This window comes from Ahaetulla prasina, chromosome 11 (genome assembly GCF_028640845.1).
Source record: "Ahaetulla prasina isolate Xishuangbanna chromosome 11, ASM2864084v1, whole genome shotgun sequence".
NCBI lineage: Eukaryota > Metazoa > Chordata > Lepidosauria > Squamata > Colubridae > Ahaetulla > Ahaetulla prasina.
This window is the reverse complement of record NC_080549.1, coordinates 23538219-23551233: the sequence shown is the minus strand read 5'-3', so window position 1 is coordinate 23551233 and position 13015 is coordinate 23538219. Positions and strand designations below refer to the sequence as shown.

Genomic DNA, 13015 nt, shown 5'->3' with positions numbered 1-13015 from the left:
AAGGACAGCCGGTCGTCCAGGAGAACGCCTAAGTTGCGCACTCCCTCCCTGGGGGTCAGTACTTCCTCCCCCACAGTCAGCGATGGTGTAAGCTGACTGTACCGGGACGCCGGCACCCACAGCCACTCTGTCTTGGAAGGGTTGAGTCGGAGCCTGTTCCTCCCCATCCAGACCCGTATGGCCTCAAGACACCGGCCCATCACCTCAACGGCTTCATTGGGGTGGTTCAGGGTGGAAATGTACAGCTGAGTATCATCAGCGTACAGATGATAATCCACCCCGAAACCACGGATAACCTCACCCAGCGGCTTCATATAGATGTTGAACAGGAGAGGCAAGAGAACAGACCCCTGAGGCACCCCACAAGTGAGGCGCCTTGGGGTCGACCTCTGCCCCCCTGCCAACACCGTCTGCGAACGGTCAGAGAGATAGGAGGAGAACCACCGATACACAGTGCCTCCCACTCCCAATCCCCCCAACCGTCGCAGCAGGATACCATGGTCGATGGTATCAAAAGCCGCCGAGAGATCTAATAGAACCAGGACAGAGGAACAACCCCTGTCCCGGGCTCTCCAGAGGTCATCCACCAACGCGACCAAAGCCGTCTCGGTGCTGTAACCAGGTCTGAAGCCGGACTGGAATGGGTCCAGATAGACAGTTTCCTCCAGGTGTTGAGGAAGCTGATTTGCCACCACACTCTCAACAACCTTCGCTAAGAAGCGAAGGTTGGAGACTGGATGATAGTTCGCTAAAACAGCCGGATCCAGGGAGGGCTTCTTGAGGAGGGGCCTCACCACCGCCTCTTTCAAAGCGGCGGGGAAGACACCCTTCAACAAAGAAGCGTTGGTAACTTCCTGGAGCCAGCCTCGTGTAACCTCCCGAGTGACCAGCACCATCCAGGAGGGACACGGGTCCAATAAACATGTGGTGGAGTTCAACCTGCCCAACAACCTGTCCATGTCCTCAGGAGTCACAGGATCGAACTCAGCCCAGATAACATTCTCAAGACCTGTCTCCGCCATCCTACCTGAATCTATCCAATCAGTGTCCAAGCCGTCCCGAATCTGAGCGATTTTATCAGACAGATACTGAACAAAATCCTCAGCGCGACCCTGTAAGCCTAATTTGTTTAATGACCGCATGGTTCATTTAACATCTGCATTCATTTAACAACTGTAGCAAAAAAAAATGGTTGTAAAATTGGGCGCAACTTGCGTAGCAACTCCTTGCTTAGCAACAGAAATGCTGGTTGTAAGATGAGGACTATCTGTAGCTTTAATTTAAAAAAAGAACAAAACAAACTTCATGCAAATATTGCCCCTGCCTCTGCCAAACAGAACAAAACTGTCCAAACTCTCTGGAAGGCTGGCCTGATCAGTCTCTACTCCACCCCGGAATAGCAGGGCAAGGTGACCCAAAGCATCGTCCAGGAGCCCCCCTCAAAACAGATCCTGATGGGTGGTGGCTCCTCCAAGCCCCTTCCGAGCTCTGGTCAGCAATCTGCTTTTTTTTTTTCTTCTTTTTAAAAAAAATGTTATAAATGAAAGATTTCAAGACAATCCTATTTAGATCACGATTTTAAATGACGGACTTTATTATTTAGAAAGCTGAAAGTATTGAAAAGAAGAAAAAAAATAAACGTTCTATTATGGTTGAAGATTTTTTTTAAAAATGTCAATATTGCCGGCCTATTTTGTTTTTAACTTTTCAACTAAAATTGAGGGGGGGAAAAGGTCTGTAATATTTTGTATCCAAGTAATAGCTAATATGACAATCATTTTGGTTGGAAATGGATTACTTAATATTAAGATCTCCTTTATATTAGTATGCTAGGAGAGAGATGATACACAATAACGATAGACGATGATACATAGGCAACCGGTAGAGGATAGACAGATAAAGAGACAGATAAATGAAAGACAGACGGTAGACTGACAGAGAGAGAGACAGATACAAAACAGACAATTCAAATTTGCAGTAGCTCTGTAAGGGACGACCCCCCTCGACAATGGGGAGCCAAGGTGAATCCGAACAGGTGAATCGCTGAACTTGACCTTCCCCGCGTGCACGCGCGCACACAATCACACACACACACACACACTCGCCACGCGTGAACCTTTCGCCCAGTAAAGCTGCACCTCAGCCCGACCCCCGTTAAAGCGGGTGTGTGTGTGGGGGAGGGGGGGAAGCCTCGCGCAGACCAGCCCGCCCCTCCCCCCAAATCAGGGGGCTTCCCCGACGGGCTCAACGCTGCCGTAGGGGAGCCCCGGCAGCGACGCCTCCAGCTGCACCGGCAACCTGCCCGGCCTACCGGAAAACTGGGCAGCGGCCGGGCGGGAGAAAGAAAGAAAGAAAGAAAGAAAGAAAGAAAGAAAGAAAGAAAGAAAGAAAGAAAGAAAGAAAGAAAGAAAGAAAGAAAGAGGGGAAGACCCGGGAGGGGTGCAAGCAATTCTGCGCCCCCCCCCCGCCCCGCCGTTCTGGCAAAGCCAAGCAAGCAGGCCGGCGTCCTTCCCGCACCCGCAGAGCCGCCGGGAGGCGACACAAAAGGCGAGAGACGCGTGCACACGACCAGCCGGCCAGACCCGCGCCTTGCAAGGGGGGGGGGGGAATAAAGGAGGAGGGGCCGGGGCGGCGGGGAGGGGAGGGGAGGGGAGCCCACCGCTGGAGCCACTCACCCCCGCTGGCCGCGCTCTGCCGGGGCTGGAGACGCCGCGCCGGGAAGGAAGTTGGCCGCCGCCGCCGCCGCCTCCCGGTTCTCCCGGCGCCCAGGAGCGACGGGGCGGGGGTCCCGCTACCCCCCGGCCAAAGGCGGGGCCGCGTGATCGGCAGGCAGGGCTGGCCAATGCGGAGGCGGGTGGGCGGTCTCCGCCGCCTCGCCTGGCCAACTTTCCCGGGAAAGGGCGGCTGTGCCCAGCCCGACGGGCGCCTCCCTTCTCCTCGCCTGCCTCGCTCGCCCGCCCGCCCTCCGTCGGGGCAGCGGCCTCCTGCCCTGGCCGGGCCCGGGGCGCTTCGCCTTGGCCGGCACCTTCCGTGTCTCGGGTTGGAGCAGCAGGGCCGGAGGCATTTCAAGTGGCAGGAAGTTCCGAAGGATTCGAGAATTTTGGGGGAAGGGTCGCCGGGGGATGGCCAAAGTGGACCCTCAAACTTGACCCGGCACGGGAGCCGTCCCCGACCCGAATGAACGAATTCAAATGGAACTACAAGGAAAAGTACGCAAAAGCAAACATACAGTGATGCGGGGGGGGGTGTTTCTAAGAAAGGCAAGCCACTTAAAGGGGGGCATCCCCCCCCCCGTTTTAGAGGCGGTTATCTAATTGTGAGGATAGTTGGATTGTCATTTGGTTACTGTCCTCGACATACGACCACAATTCAGCCCAATTGCTAAGCAAGACAGTTGTTGAGTAAGTTGTTGAATGGATCACTGTAGTTACGAAAACGATTGTTAAGTGAATCTGGCTCCCCCATTGACTTTGTCAGAAGTCACAAAGGGGGATGACGGGACCCTGGGGCACTGTGACCATCGTTTATTTTATTTTATTTATTTTATTTTGTCACAGTATATATAAGCATAAGCATGAAATAATTATACAATATATAAGCATATATATAAGTATGAGTATGTAATAACTATATTAATTGGATATAACAAAAGGAAACAATAGGACAGAAACGCTTGTGCTCTTATGCACGCCCCTTACAGACCTCTTAGGAATGGGGTGAGGTCAATGGTAGACAGTTTTTGGTTGAAGCTTTTAGGATTTTGGGAAGAGACCACAGAGTCAGGTAGTGCGTTCCAAGCATTAACAACTCTGTTACTGAAGTCATATTTTCTGCAATCAAGATTGAAGCGGTTAACATTAAGTTTGAATCTATTGTTTGCTCTTGTATTATTGCGATTGAAGCTGAAGTAGTCTTTAACAGGAAGGACATTGCAATAGATGATTCTGTGTGTTAAACACAGGTCTTGTCGGAGTTGGCAGAGTTCTAAATTTTTTAATCCCAGGATTTCAAATCTGGTGGCATAAGGTATTTTGTTGTTTACAGAGGAGCGGAGAACTCTTCTTGTAAAATATTTCTGGACTCATTCAATTGTATTAATGTCAGAGATGTGGTATGGGTTCCAGACAGGTGAGCTGTATTCAAGAATAGGTCTAGCAAATGTTTTGTATGCTCTGGTTAGTGTAGAGTTTTTGGAAAAGAAGCTACGCAAGCTTAGGTTTACAACTCTTAGAGCCTTTTTTGCTATGTATTTGCAGTGGGCTTTGGCACTTAGATCATTTGATATGAAAACTCCAAGGTCTTTAACAGGATGGGGGTCATCTGTAAGGTAATGTCCATCGAGCTCTTACTTAGTGTTTAGGTTCTTTTTTCCAAGGTGTAAGACTGAGGATTTGCTGGTTGAGATTTGGAGTTGCCAAGTATTAGACCATTCAGATACAAAGTCAAGGTCTTTTTGAAGGATAGTGAGGGTGGTGTTAAATAGTTTGACATTGTCAGCAAAGAGAACACAATTACTTATGATATGGTCACAGAGATCATTAATGTATAATATGAAGAGTGTTGGTCCAAGAACGCTGCCTTGGGGAACGCCACTTTTGACAGGAACAGGATTTGATAGAGCATTGCCAGTTTTGACCACTTGTTTTCTGTTTGACAGGAAAGCTGTTATCCAATTGTGGAGGGGTCCTTTGATGCCGTAGGATTTTAGTTTTTGGAGAAGTTTATCATGTACTACTGAGTCAAAAACTTTACAGAAGTCTATGTAGATTGCATCTATTGCTTTGCCCTGATCAAGATTTGTAGTCCATATGTTTTTGCAGTGAAGAAGTTGTAAGTTACATGATAATTTTTTTCTGAAACCAAATTGTTTCTTAGAGAGTAGGTTGTTTGTTTCTAGGTGGAGGGTAATGGATTGGTTGATGATAGATTCCATTACTTTGCAGGTGACGCAGCATAGAGAGATTGGTCTGTAATTTTCAACTAGGCTGGGATCTCCTTTTTTGAAGACAGGGATGACTGTAGCTAGTGACCAAAGTTTGGGAAGGGAACTGGTCATGAAAGCTTTTTCAAAGATTATGCTTAGGGGTTCTGCTATATTAGTGGAAAGTTTTTTTGCCAAGCGGCGGAATTTTGATCACATGACCATGGGGATGCTGCAATGGTCATAAGTGTGAAAAACAGTCATAAGTCACTTTTTTCCAGGGCTGTTGCAATTTCGAATGGTCACAAAATGAACTGTTGTGAGGACTATCTGCATTGCCATTCTGGTATTTTAATTTATATTACTCTATTTGTATTTTCTTTTTCTATTTATCTTACTGTATTTATATTTTTATCTTTATTTTACTTACTGTACTATATTTTTTTGTGTGTTTATGTTTATCTGACTATTTATCTTTTCTTAACTTTTATTTTTATCTCGATTTTCAGGTTGTCCCAGGAAGTGAATCAGCTCCAAACCCGAGTTGAGTAATGAGTAAATAAATTTAAATCTGGACCTATGAACCCAATCACAATTATCTAACTTGGAAAATTATCTAATTTATAACAAAACAATCCTCCCTACTAACTTTATCAATGGTGATTCCCAACATCGATCTACTTTATTCAATACTTAGGACAGATAGAAATTTGATTAAGGCCATTGATCAAATGGGTTTTAAGGATCTCGAGGGAATTCATACCATTTCAAAGTTACTGTAATGTATCTTTAAATATTTTGGCGGGAAACAAGCACGTTGCTGATTGGTTGAAGCCGCCAGTTGAACTGTATATAAGGAGAGGTTTTTCCCCAGCCTGGTTGCTGGGTTCACCATATATTAAAGAGCTGTTGTCACTACCCTGGTCTCCAGCCTCGTTATTGCCCGAATCTAACACTGGCGACGAGGATGGGATCTCGAGGTTAAGAGCACCAGGAACGAGCTGAACGCACGAAAGAACCGAACCCAGCAAAGCTCAGGGCAGAATCGCAGTGATGGCCAGCTACACTCCGCCCGCGCCGTTTGACCCATCCAGGGAGAAATGGGGAACGTACATGACTCGTTTCGAGAGCTTCCTGGAGGCAAACGAACTGCAAGGAGTTCCAGACAACCGCAAAAGGGCATATTTCCTGAGCCACTGCGGTCCCGAGGTCATCGACATCGCGGAAGCCCTGGCAGAGCCAACGCCGGTACAATCGGTATCGTGGCAAACTCTGCAAAATCTATTGAAGAACCATTTCGCGCCTACACCGTCCAAGTACGTACGGCGTTTTGAATTTGGAGAGCGCAGACAGCAAGAGGGCGAATCCATCAGCGAGTACATGGCCGCCCTGAGGAAAGCCTCCAAAGATTGTGGGTACCGAGACTTGAACGAGGAGCTGTTGGAGCAACTCATCTGTGGGGTCAGAGACATTCGTTTGCGGAGGCGGCTGCTATCAAAAAGCAATCTAACGCTGGCAAACGCTCTGGACGAAGCCAGAGCTCACGAGATGTCCACCCAAGCGGCGGAAACCCTACAAAAGCCACTCACGCCAACGGCGAGCGCGAAATCAACCCCGGTCCACAACGAAGAAATCCAGACCGAATCAGACGGCGAGGATGAGGAAGGAGTTTGCCTCACCGAGAGAAGGGGCAAAGAAGACCGGGAGGAATGCGGAAGTTGCGGAGGGCAACACCAGCGTCAACGATGCAAGTTCAAGGACGCTACATGTCGGCGGTGCGAGAAGAAGGGGCACCTGGCTCAAGTCTGTCGAGCACCCCAACCTTCCCGCCGAAAATTCAAACCAACCAATCAGAGCGCAGGATCGGCAAGGCGACCCGCGATTGGTCAAAACAAAAAGGGCGCGAATTCAAATCGAACGACCGTGATAATAGGCCGTGCAGCAACCCGCGTCGAGAAGAAAATCTTCACAAAACCGAAAATCGAAGGAGTGCCGTGCCGACTAGAAGTGGACACAGGGTCAGCGATCACAATCATGTCCTGGGACACTTTTGCGAAAGCTTTGCCGAGAATCGCCAAACGCAAACTGCAAACACAGCGGCTACGAGTTCACGACTACCAAGGAATCGCATCCCTGTTCGAGGACCACCTCCGTCCGCGTCAGTACGGACCACACAAGAAGACCCTGCCCATCACGATAGTCGAAGGGACCCTGCCAAGTTTGTTGGGACTAGACTGGTTCCGTGCATTGGGCATGGGAGTGACTGGCATCTACAGAAGTGACTTTAACCTAAAAGACACACTCATGAACGAGTTCGAAGATGTCTTCAAGGACTGCCTGGGCAAGTACAAGGGGACCCCTATTTCCTTCAATTTAGACCCCCAGGTAGCCCCCATTCGGTTAAAGGCAAGGAGAGTCCCTTTTGCCCTTAAACCCAAGATTGACAAGGAGATAGACAAGCTCATCAGTCAGGGGATTCTGGTGCCAGTCGATCACGCAAAGTGGGAGACGCCAATCGTCACCCCAGTGAAACCAGATGGGTCAGTTAGAATCTGCGCTGACTACAAGGCGACGTTAAACAAAGCCTTGCAAAAAAGCGCTACCGGTCCCGTGGTGCAACACTTGCTGCACTCGCTGGGGCAAGGGCACGTTTTTGCCAAGTTAGATTTGGCCCAAGCCTATCAACAACTGCCCGTAGACGCCAACACAGCCGAAGCCCAGACAATTGTGACTCACAGAGGTGCTTTCAAGTGTACCCGGTTACAGTTTGGGGTGAGTGTGGCTCCTGGTCTATTTCAAAATTTAATGGAGCGACTTCTGCAAGGGCTCCCGGGGGTAGTCCCCTATTTCGATGATGTATTGGTATCAGCCGAAAATTTAGAAGAATTGGGGGAACGTTTGAGAAAAGTTCTGGGCATTTTCCGGTCAGCCGGTCTAAAGGTTAAAGTGAACAAATGCCAAATAGGGGTAGAATCTGTAGAATTCTTAGGCTACAGAATAGACAAGGAAGGAATCCACCCCACTGAAAGCAAGGTCAAGGCAATAAGAAAGGCTCCAGCGCCTAAAAACAAAGCAGAGCTACAGGCATTCCTGGGTCTAGTGAACTTTTATGCGGTCTTTTTGAAAAATAAGGCAACCGTTGCCGAGCCGCTACATAAGTTACTGGGAAAGAATACTGCTTGGTCTTGGGGAAAGAAGGAAGCTAGGGCTTTCGAAGCAGTAAAACATCTACTATCCAGCGATAGTTTACTCATACAGTATCATAGCACAATGCCATTGGTATTAGTTTGCGATGCTTCCCCTTACGGGGTGGGGGCTGTGCTCAGCCACAGGCTTCCAAATGGCACAGAAGCCCCAATAGCCTTCTATTCCAGAACGATGTCCTCGACAGAGAGGAACTACAGTCAGTTGGATAAGGAAGCTCTAGCTATAGTGTCAGGGGTAAAAAAGTTTCACGAATACGTTTTTGGTAGAGACTTTGAAATTGTTACGGACCATAGACCACTGTTAGGGTTACTGGCGGGGGACCGCCCAACGCCCGTGGCACTTTCGCCCCGATTGACCCGATGGACTATCTTTTTAGCCGCCCACTCCTACAAACTGTGGCATCGACCGGGAAAAGAGTTGGGGCATGCGGACGCATTAAGCAGATGCCCACTACCAGGGGCGATCGAGGACCCCACCCGGGACGCCCATACTGTTAATTGACTCTCTGACTCTGGCCCAGTCACATCTAAGGAGGTGGCTCGGGCGTCATACCGGACATTATTCTGAGAACTGTACTTGGTTGGGTACAAGAGGGTGGCCGCTGCGCGGGCGGCGTTTTAAAGAGTTTGTAAAGAAACGTGGGAACTGTCGGCTCAAGGGGTGCCTGCTATGGGGGATCGAGTGGTGATCCCAGAGAAATTGAGGAAAAGGGTGTTGGATCTCCTCCACGAGGTCACCCAGGGATCGTAAGGATGAAGGGTCTAGCGAGAAGCTATGTGTGGTGGCCTTTAATGGACTCAGAAATTGCTGAAAGGGTAGGGAAATGTCAGGCCTGCCAAGAGTCCAGACCGCTACCCCCAACGGCCCCGGTTCGGGAATGGGAGAGACCCCAGGGGCCCTGGTCTAGAATACACATTGATTTTGCCGGCCCCTTCCACGGCCAAACCTTCCTGGTAGTAGTAGATGCCTACTCCAAATGGCTGGAAATCATTCTCATGAGATCCATGACAGCCGAGGCCGTGATCTCAGTCCTACGGCACCTATTTGTAACTCATGGGTTGCCCGACACGTTAGTTTCTGATAACGGCCCGCAATTCACGGCAACCCAATTTGAGGAGTACTTGGCAGAAGAGGGCATCCGACATGCCCTCTCGGCGCCTTTCCACCCTGCGACGAATGGCCTTGCAGAGCGTTCCGTCCGGAGCGCAAAAGAGGCATTGTCCAGACTTAAGCCAGGCGACTGGCAAACAAAAATCGATGTTTTCCTGGCCATCCAACACAGAACTCCCTGTGTCACAACCGGCAGAAGCCCAGCCGAATTATTAATGGGCCGAAAGCTCAGGTGCCCCCTAGACCGTTTAAATCCAAACTATACGCCGGAGGATTACAAGGGGGAAATCGGAAAAACAAGAGAAATGGACATAGGAGACCGAGTGTGGGCACACAACTATGGTGAAGGCCCAACCTGGATAGCAGGACAAATCCTAAACAGAACAGGTCCAAAATCATACTTGGTGGCGTTAAAGGACGGCCGAGTATGGAGGCGCCACATAGACCAAATACGAAAACGCATAGCCGAACAATCCGAATTAGTCGAAACAAGCCCTGACTATACAATGTTTGATTCCACAGCTGACTCAAACCCGGAAAAATCGCAGGACTTATCTGAGTTTCCGGAGGTCCAGCGACGCCCACAGGTTCCAGTAGAAAACAGCAGGGACGACTCTGCTAATAATCCAGGGCCGGATGGCCTAGAGGAGGAGCTGAGAGGAGCAAACAGCCCCTCCGGTCAGCTCGACCCACTCCCAGGGAATGTACTGCGCAGGTCCGAAAGAGTCAGGAGACGCCCAGTCTATTTGCGTGATTACGTGGAAAAATAATATGTAAATATCATGTAAATATGGGTAAAGTGTTTTCTGGGAGGGAAGGAGTGTAATGTATCTTTAAATATTTTGGCGGGAAACAAGCACGTTGCTGATTGGTTGAAGCCGCCGGTTGAACTGTATATAAGGAGAGGTTTTTCCCCAGCCTGGTTGCTGGGTTCACCATATATTAAAGAGCTGTTGTCACTACCCTGGTCTCCAGCCTCGTTATTGCCCGAATCTAACAGTTACTTTTCTCAGCTTGTAACACTGACACCTTGAAAATAGCCAAGTAGTGCAGCAATTATTGTCGCTTTTTAACCTTGAATGCCGTGTTATTTCACATGTTCCATTTCATGTATTGTATTTTGTAGGTTTGATTTAATGAATCTTATTTAGACTAACTTGTAATAAAAGGTTGCAGCAATGGCCTTTGATTCCTGGAGGCCTCAGCGATTTCTCTTTCATTAGTTATTGATCATCATGAAATCACTGATCATACATTGCTTGTACAAATGTATAAGAAAGGTATCAAGAAATAACGTTTTAAACAGGGAGGTGCGTTCACACAACTTGCTAAACCACAGAGCTAAACCATAGAACTGGGCATGCTGTCCTGGTTTTCTAGTTTCTTCTCCTCTGACAACTATTCCTGAAAAAATGGAGAAGCTGTTTCTGATCTTGAAGACTTGGGTCATAGATCTCTTTCCTTAGCCCTAAGGTGATTCTTGTTTCCTTTATCATTTTTTAAATACGGATAATGCTCCATGTACAACCATTCGTTTAGTGACCTTCAAAGTTACAACAGCACTGAAAAATGTGACGTGAACAGTTTTCACATTTATGGCCATCACAGCATCCCCACAATCATTATCAAAATTTGGGCACTTGGCACCTGGGATATATTCATGATGGTTGCAGTATCCTCAAACTGCCCAAGGAGTAAGCTCAAACTGCCCAAGGAGCTGCTGATCCAATTCTACAGAGGAATTATTGAGTCTGTCATTCGCACCTCTATAACTGTCTGGTTCGGTTCTGCAACCCAACAAGAAAAACACAGACTTCAGAGGATAATTAGAACTGCAGAAAAAATAATTGCTACCAACTTGCCTTCCATTGAGGACCTGTATACTGCACGAATCAAGAAGAGGGCCGTGAAAATATTTACAGACCCCTCGCATCCTGGACATAAACTGTTTCAACTCCTACCCTCAAAACGACGCTATAGAGCACTGCACACCAGAACAACTAGACACAAGAACAGTTTTTTCCCAAAGGCCATCACTCTGCTAAACAAATAATTCCCTCAACACTGTCAAACTATTTACTGAATCTGCACTACTATTAATCGTTTCATAGTTCCCATCACCAATCTCTTTCCACTTATGACTGTATGACTATAACTTGTTGCTGGCAATCCTTATGATTTATATTGATATATTGATCATCAATTGTGTTGTAAATGTTGTACCTTGATGAACGTATCTTTTCTTTATGTACACTGAGAGCATATGCACCAAGACAAATTCCTTGTGTGTCCAATCACACTTGGCCAATAAAATTCTATTCTATTCTATTCTATCCCGGGATCATGTGATTACTGTTTGCAACCTTCCCAGCCAGCTTTGGACAAGCAAAGTCAATGGGGGAAGCTAGATTTGCTTAACAACTGTGTGGTTCACTTAACTGCAGTGATTCACATAACAACTATGGCAAAAAGGTGGTAAAACGAGGCATGATTCACTTAACAACTGCCTTGCTTTGCCATGGAAATTTTGGGCTCAGTTGTGGTCATACGTCAAGGACTAGCTATAGCTTGTTGATGAGCATGCAACAGCAAAAAAAAAAAAAAAAGGTAGAGCTTTAATCACACCATCGTAGTTACCATCTTGGACAAGCCCCTGGAGATATGACCTTTTTTATCTCAAGTACTCATTCTTCCGTTCCTACCCTCATTAATGAAAGTTGGGGTTTTCATCCAACTTCAAAAGCAGTGGATCAAACAAGGAAGCTCAACCCACTTGCAGATGAGATCATAAAAACGAGGTCTTTCTTTAAGAGTAGAAAGCATTTGCTCCCTGCTCACGTATTTTATGAAAATCTTCCATACCGTTTGTCCAGGTTTGGTAATTTGGAGGGTTGAATCGAGGGAAAGGGAACAACGCCTTTGAAGACCGTTATTTCATTTTTGTAATATTATTTATTTAATGCCTTAACTCAATGTTTCTCAACTTTGGCAATTCTAAGTCATGTGGACTTCAACTCCCAGAATTCCCCAGCCAGCCAGGGGAATTCTGGGAGTTGGAAGTCCACAGGGCTTAGAATTGCCAGGATTGACAACTGCCTTAGAAGATCTGTCTGGACAGGAATGAGCACTGAGAAGCTAGCACCAATGACCCCATCAACTTCTCTTACTTTCCCCTTGGTTGGAAATTTAAGACTGAGAGTTTGCAAGATGGAGTTGAGAGGCATTCATGTGCAAATGTGCAAGATTTCACTAGGCAGAAGAAAAGTGTTACTGGCTTTTGATGCAAGAAAGGAAGACTGAACTATAAACCAGACCTATTCAGGTTGCTAGTCTTCCTGGGGCTTCAGAATCAGGTTCACTCTACAGATTAGGAGCACACTGAGACTATTAATAAAATATTTCCCCTGTTTTCCTGTACAGCATTTCTTCCTTGCTACATAGTCACTAATTGCAGAGTGCAGGGCTCTCCAAACTTGGCAATGTTAAGACTTTAGGACCTGTGGACTTCAACTCCCAGAATTCTGCTTAGCACATTAGCACAAGTTTTAAAAGTTGCCAAGTTTGGAGACTTAAGGTTTTTAGTGCATTGCAATTCTCTACCTTGTGATGAAATAGGCTCAGCCTTTAAGGAGAATGCAGAGCTGGTGGACATCCGGTTGTGGTTACAAGGAAGGCGTTTCCCACCCTTTCCTTGAGCTACCCCACCCATCCCCTCTCCCATTGATACATTTTCCTGCTTGCCATGGTAACAAATTCCAAGTCTCTCTTCATTTGCAT

General features: G+C 47.3%; 2 protein-coding genes across 2 annotated transcripts in view; one reads left to right on the top strand and one right to left on the bottom strand.

Annotated features, from left to right (window-relative positions):
- Positions 1 to 2788, bottom strand: part of AMER1 (APC membrane recruitment protein 1) — a 29459-nt gene extending 26671 nt beyond the window's left edge. The window contains exon 1 of the mRNA XM_058197033.1: positions 2676 to 2788. The gene's annotated coding sequence lies outside the window, so the exon portion shown is untranslated. The remainder of the gene's footprint in view (positions 1 to 2675) is intronic.
- LOC131183891 (uncharacterized) lies at positions 2009 to 5796 on the top strand. Its single transcript, XM_058154639.1, has 3 exons — positions 2009 to 2035; positions 2668 to 3209; positions 5431 to 5796. The coding sequence occupies exons 1-3, from the start codon at positions 2009 to 2011 to the stop codon at positions 5471 to 5473; spliced, it is 612 nt and encodes a 203-aa protein (XP_058010622.1). The 3' UTR covers positions 5474 to 5796.
- Positions 5797 to 13015: the final 7219 nt, after the last annotated feature.